Raw genomic sequence first — 6,848 nt, forward strand, 5'->3', positions numbered from 1 at the left:
GACCAGGGGATGTTCTCTTGAGAAGTGTGTGAATTGGCCCATTTTTCCAGTCCTGCTAAGAATTCAAAAAATGTTAGTACTTTTTGGGTGTCAAGGAAAATGTATGGAGTAAAAAGTACATTATTTTCTTTAGGAATGTAGTGAAGTAAAATTAAAAAACGACTTAAGTATTTTTACTTACGTACTTTACACCACTGGTCTTGAGTGGCTTCGTAGCTTTACTTCTATTAAAAAGAGAAGTCTTCCATACTGACTGAGAGAGGTCACAAACTCTGTCCACGAAGAGTTAACTTTTCAGCAATATTCTGCTGCCTGCGCTGTCCGTCTCCTCCTCCTCCTCCTCCTCCTCCTCCTCCTCCTCCTCCTCCTCTCTCCTCCCACACAACCACCAGCCATATAAAACAAACCGTTACATTTCAACTGTTGATATTTTTCGTTTCCTGGATTCTACCCAGGCGCGCAGGAGAGAGATGGCGCAAAGTGAGAACCAACAGTCGTCCTTTTCTGATATAATAGAATTAAACGTCGGCGGCCAGGTGTATGTAACTCGACATGCAACTCTAGTCTCCGTCCCAAACTCTCTCCTGTGGACTATGTTCAGACAGAGGAGCCCCGCAGAACTACCGAAAGACCGCAAAGGACGCTACTTCTTTGACCGGGACGGATTTCTGTTCAGGTATATTCTGGATTACCTGCGGGAAAGGGACATCGTTCTACCGGACTTCTTTAAGGAGAGGGGTCGGTTACAGAAAGAGGCCGAGTTCTTCCAGCTGCACGAACTCTCACAGCGCCTGGTACCGGCGGTGAGTAAAGACAACTCTCTCGGTGACGAGGTGGGCGCCCATGTGGACCCGGAGGAGGCTGCGCTCGCGTGCGCTCTGGGTGGTACCGGCATCACCACGAGCGCCGTGAGCAGCCCGAGCCTTCGCTCCCCGTTCCAGAAATATGGCTTTATTACCATTGGGTACCGGGGCTCCTACACCATAGGGAGGGATATTCAAACGGACGCCAAGTTCAGGCGAGTGGCCAGAATAACGGTTTGCGGAAAGACATCCCTGGCCAAGGAAGTTTTTGGAGAGACTCTGAACGAGAGCAGAGACCCGGACAAACCACCGGAGAGGTACACCTCCCGGTACTATCTGAAGTATAACTTCCTCGAGCAGGCGTTTGACAGGCTCGCGGAGGTCGGGTTCCACATGGTGGCTTGCAGCTCCACGGGCACGTGCGCGTACGCGAGCAGCGACCCGAACGAGGACAAAATCTGGACCAGCTACACCGAGTACGTGTTCTCCCGGAACTGACCGACGTTACCGGGCCGTTAGGTAGCCAACCCTGAGGGAATGGGACATTGACGTCGTGTGATGCTCACCTGTACGGTAGAGAGAGACTACCTGCAGAAATGGACAGCTGCGAAAATACTAAAAAAAAAATGTTTTAAATATCTTCTTTATATCTCCTCTATAATTTTGGTAAAGGTTAAAGGTTACTGATGATTATTCTGAAGGTATGGACATATTGGTTGTTGATTTGCATTGCTCTTGCCTAGTCCAATATAGTCTAATGGAGATATATTTCATGTTGCAGACCAGTGTTACCAGTTATATGACTGTTATGATAGTTTGGAGAAAGCTGCATGCAGTCTGGTTTTCATTGCATTGATAATATGTTTATTCAGCCTTTTGGTGTGTCCCAGTTTTCACTGTTTTTGTACCAACATACACCACACAAACATTTATACACACACACACACACACACACACACACACACACACACACACACACACACACACACACACACACACACACACACACACACACACACACACACACACACACACACACACACACACATATTCACAGAACAAGCACAAGGCAAGGTGTGTGAGGGTTTTAAAGCAGTGTCTTAAAACAGTGTTATTCTGCGGTCATAATGTGGCCCCTGCTCTGAGCTTGGAGACATGCTGTTGAACCCTAACTCCCTCCTGGCTTCGTCTTCGTTTCACAGGCCTATACTGGATAAGTTGCATTATTTGTGTGTCAACATCTAAAGCTGTATTTTCAATTTAGCTCCAAAGTTTTAAAATATATCAAATCAAAGTAATAGTTTGTATTATGTGTGCCTGAATTATTTTTTTTATCATGTCTTGAACAGACCCAAACATCTGGGCTGTAGATTGCGATGACATCATTCTAGGATTTAATCGTGCAGCAGAGAGATATTTTTCAGTACGGGGGAAAAAAGGAGCCATTTTCCCAACACTGAGGTCATTGTGAAAAGTTATACATAGTTTCACACCCTTGTTATTCTCTTGTGGACCGATTGACCAAATTACAAGAGATTTTAGTTCTGGGTTTACAGAGAATACACCCTTGTGTTCTAAACTGAGAAAAGGGACTTCCTCTCACAGAGCTCAACAGCAACAACAGTGACACTGTCTGGAGTTTAATGTCCGTCTCTGATAAAGTGCCTGGTGTCATAAACACACACACACAGCAGATTGTTTTCTGTGTGGTCTATGGAAATAGATGTAGGGACACCACAGAAGGAAAGAGGAACAAGACTTTAACCCAGATGAAAGATTATGGTCAATGCTTCTCTATAGCTCTATGGTTTATTTACATGTGGGTTGATACAGGCAGCATTTAGACGTATTGCTACAAGTTTCCTCCCACGCTTTTTTCAAATTACATGTTTGCACACAAACACACACATTTGTTTAACTATCCTTGTGGGGACTAAACTGTTTCCCTAACCCTAAACCTAACCCTAAACCTAACCCTAAACCTAACCCTAACCCTAACCCTTAACCTAACCCTAAACCTAACCCTTAACCTAACCATAAACCTAACCCTTAACCCAACTCTAACCTTAACCTCAAATCTAACCCTAATTCTAACCATAGTTGTAACCCTAAACCATAAGCCTAAAATTGCCTTTTTCCTTGTGGGGACCGGCAAAATATCCCCACTTGTCCGAATTGTCCTTATTTGACTGTCCTTTGAAGGACTTCTGGTCCAGGATAGTAAAACCAAAAACACACAAACGTTGCAGAGCTGCTTTGACTCCATTTCCCCGTCTAGAGTCAGCTGATGTGTCCCCGTCAACCATCTGCACAGGAAACAGGAAACGGTCTTTTCTTTCTTAACTCTTTGGTGTCTGGTGACCCAGGAAGACCCGTTGTCAGCTTTCTCTCCCTGGTGGATAAAAGGAAAGGGACAGGCTGCATCCCAAATTACACACTATTACCTAGGTAGTGCACTAACGTTGACTAGGGCCCACAGGGTAGTGCACTAACGTAGGGACGTAGACAATGGGACTGGGCTAGGGCCTCTCTCACCACAAACAAACACTCAGTCAGCGTCCCAAGTGGCCCCTGGTTAGAAGTAGTGCACTACAGAGGGAATAGTGTGCCATTTCAGTCCAGCTGAACACATATCTCCAAGCTCTAACGTACTAAAAAAGAAAATATTTAATTCCAGCCTCAAATACACACAGCCTCAAAAACACAAACATACAGGGGGCCTGTTGTCAGACAGACAGTTCAACTCAAAAACACTCATAATAGAAATATATATATATATATATATATACATACACACACACACAGTGAGGGAAAAAAGTATTTGATCCTCTGCTGATTTTGTACGTTTGCCCACTGACAAAGACATGATCAGTCTATAATTTTAAATGGTAGGTTTATTTGAACAGTGAGAGACAGAATAACAACCAAAAAAATCCAGAAAAACGCAGGTCAAAAATGTTATAAATTGATTTGCATTTTTTAATGAGGGAAATAAGTATTTGACCCAAACCAAAATATTGTTTTATTGCATCCTCAAAATTCACCCTGGTAGAATTAGGATAAAAACTGGTTCCTGCTGGTTTGATGCCTGAATGCTGGTTTCTCTTGTTTCATCCCAAATGGCTCTCTGTTCTTTATTGGCCTCTCCTTTCACTCTGCTGGTCAGAATGCAAACAGACACGCTTTAGTCTGTCCATCTGGTGGTCAGAATGCAAACAGACACCCTTTAGTCTGTCCATCTGGTGGTCAGAATGCAAACAGACACCCTTTAGTCTGTCCATCTGGTCGTCAGAATGCAAACAGACACCCTTTAGTCTGTCCATCTGGTGGTCAGAATGCAAACAGACACGCTTTAGTCTGTCCATCTGGTCGTCAGAATGCAAACAGACACCCTTTAGTCTGTCCATCTGGTCGTCAGAATGCAAACAGACACCCTTTAGTCTGTCCATCTGGTGGTCAGAATGCAAACAGACACGCTTTAGTCTGTCCATCTGCTGGTCAGAATGCAAACAGACACGCTTTAGTATGTCCATCTGGTGGTCAGAATGCAAACAGACACCCTTTAGTCTGTCCATCTGGTGGTCAGAATGCAAACAGACACGCTTTAGTCTGTCCATCTGGTGGTCAGAATGCAAACAGACACCCTTTAGTCTGTCCATCTGGTGGTCAGAATGCAAACAGACACGCTTTAGTCTGTCCATCTGGTGGTCAGAATGCAAACAGACACGCTTTAGTCTGTCCATCTGGTGGTCAGAATGCAAACAGACACGCTTTAGTCTGTCCATCTGCTGGTCAGAATGCAAACAGACACGCTTTAGTCTGTCCATCTGCTGGTCAGAATGCAAACAGACACGCTTTAGTCTGTCCATCTGGTGGTCAGAATGCAAACAGACACCCTTTAGTCTGTCCATCTGGTGGTCAGAATGCAAACAGACACCCTTTAGTCTGTCCATCTGGTCGTCAGAATGCAAACAGACACCCTTTAGTCTGGCCATCTGGTGGTCAGAATGCAAACAGACACCCTTTAGTCTGTCCATCTGGTGGTCAGAATGCAAACAGACACCCTTTAGTCTGTCCATCTGGTGGTCAGAATGCAAACAGACACCCTTTAGTCTGTCCATCTGGTCGTCAGAATGCAAACAGACACGCTTTAGTCTGTCCATCTGGTGGTCAGAATGCAAACAGACACCCTTTAGTCTGTCCATCTGGTCGTCAGAATGCAAACAGACACCCTTTAGTCTGTCCATCTGGTGGTCAGAATGCAAACAGACACCCTTTAGTCTGGCCATCTGGTGGTCAGAATGCAAACAGACACCCTTTAGTCTGTCCATCTGGTGGTCAGAATGCAAACAGACACCCTTTAGTCTGTCCATCTGGTGGTCAGAATGCAAACAGACACCCTTTAGTCTGTCCATCTGGTCGTCAGAATGCAAACAGACACGCTTTAGTCTGTCCGGCTTGGAGGGAGGTAGATCATCTTAACATTGCAGATTCTAACTTCCATCAATTTAATTTTCTGCATCACTTCCAAACCCATGTTTTTATATATATATATATATATATATATATATATATATATATATATATATATATATATATATATATATACACACACACATACACACACACACACACATATATACATACATACACATCCCTTAAAAAATTATATATATCCCCCTTTATTACTTTCCAACCCCACCACCCTTCCCTACCCGGAGCAAACTAGTGAACAACAACGCCCAGGCCTCCACTTCCAGCCTACACCCGCTATCTACATTTTATGGACACAGTCAATTTTACAATAATTATATTTTGTTTGTTTTTTTTGCTCCTGAACTTCCTCTACTCTCAACCTCTCCGATCATTTTCATGATGTCCATCCGGTTTGCTTCTATATGCCATATCTTTCTAACTGTGCTCTTTCACATCACCGGCTTGTTTCTGTAGTGGCTTGTTTCAGCTTGATGTACAGTACACCCCCTGGACAGGACACTAGTGTTCGCAGGGCCTTACCCCCAATCTATCTCCTTAATACTGCAGAGACGCATCGGGACCCATTTTTACAGTCTTTGGTAAGGCTCGGCCCGGGGATCAAACTCACAACCTTCCAATCTCAGGGCCGACACTAACCAAAACACCACTAAGTTATTTCCTAGGTAGTGCACTCTACAGGGGATAGGGTGCCATTTGTATCATGTGGGCCCTGGTCAGAGGTAGTGCACCATATAGGGAATATAATGGCATTTAAGACCCAGACATGGTGTCTCCCACTAACATCAGTTTGTTGGCAGCAACTGGACAACACAGCTGCAGCAAGACATGGTAGACACCAGTAGAGTTAGAACCAATCCCACCAGACATGGTAGACACCAGTAGAGACAGAACCAATCCCACCAGACATGGTAGACACCAGTAGAGTTAGAACCAATCCCACCAGACATGGTAGACACCAATAGAGACAGAACCAATCCCACCAGACATGGTAGACACCAGTAGAGACAGAACCAATCCCACCAGACATGGTAGACACCAGTAGCGTTAGAACCAATCCCACCAGACATGGTAGACACCAGTAGAGACAGAACCAATCCCACCAGACATGGTAGACACCAGTAGAGTTAGAACCAATCCCACCAGACATGGTAGACACCAGTAGAGATAGAACCAATCCCACCAGACATGGTAGACACCAGTAGAGTTAGAACCAATCCCACCAGACATGGTAGACACCAGTAGAGATAGAACCAATCCCACCAGACATGGTAGACACCAGTAGAGACAGAACCAATCCCACCAGACATGGTAGACACCAGTAGAGTTAGAACCAATCCCACCAGACATGGTAGACACCAGTAGAGTTAGAACCAATCCCACCAGACATGGTAGACACCAGTAGAGTTAGAACCAATCCCACCAGACATGGTAGACACCAGTAGAGTTAGAACCAATCCCACCAGACATGGTAGACACCAGTAGAGTTAGAACCAATCCCACCAGACATGGTAGACACCAGTAGAGTTAGAACCAATCCCACCAGACATG

The 6,848-nt window shown here is 44.8% G+C and overlaps 1 protein-coding gene across 1 annotated transcript; it reads left to right on the top strand.

Annotated features, from left to right (window-relative positions):
- Window positions 1-448: 448 nt before the first annotated feature.
- LOC311116811 (BTB/POZ domain-containing protein KCTD12-like) lies at window positions 449-2,101 on the top strand. The gene has a single exon (XM_084191847.1). The coding sequence runs from the start codon at window positions 471-473 to the stop codon at window positions 1,299-1,301; it is 831 nt and encodes a 276-aa protein (XP_084047973.1). The 5' UTR covers window positions 449-470; the 3' UTR covers window positions 1,302-2,101.
- Window positions 2,102-6,848: the final 4,747 nt, after the last annotated feature.

The sequence above is a fragment of the Coregonus lavaretus genome (assembly GCF_964263955.1).
Source record: "Coregonus lavaretus genome assembly, contig: HAP1_SCAFFOLD_2895, whole genome shotgun sequence".
NCBI lineage: Eukaryota > Metazoa > Chordata > Actinopteri > Salmoniformes > Salmonidae > Coregonus > Coregonus lavaretus.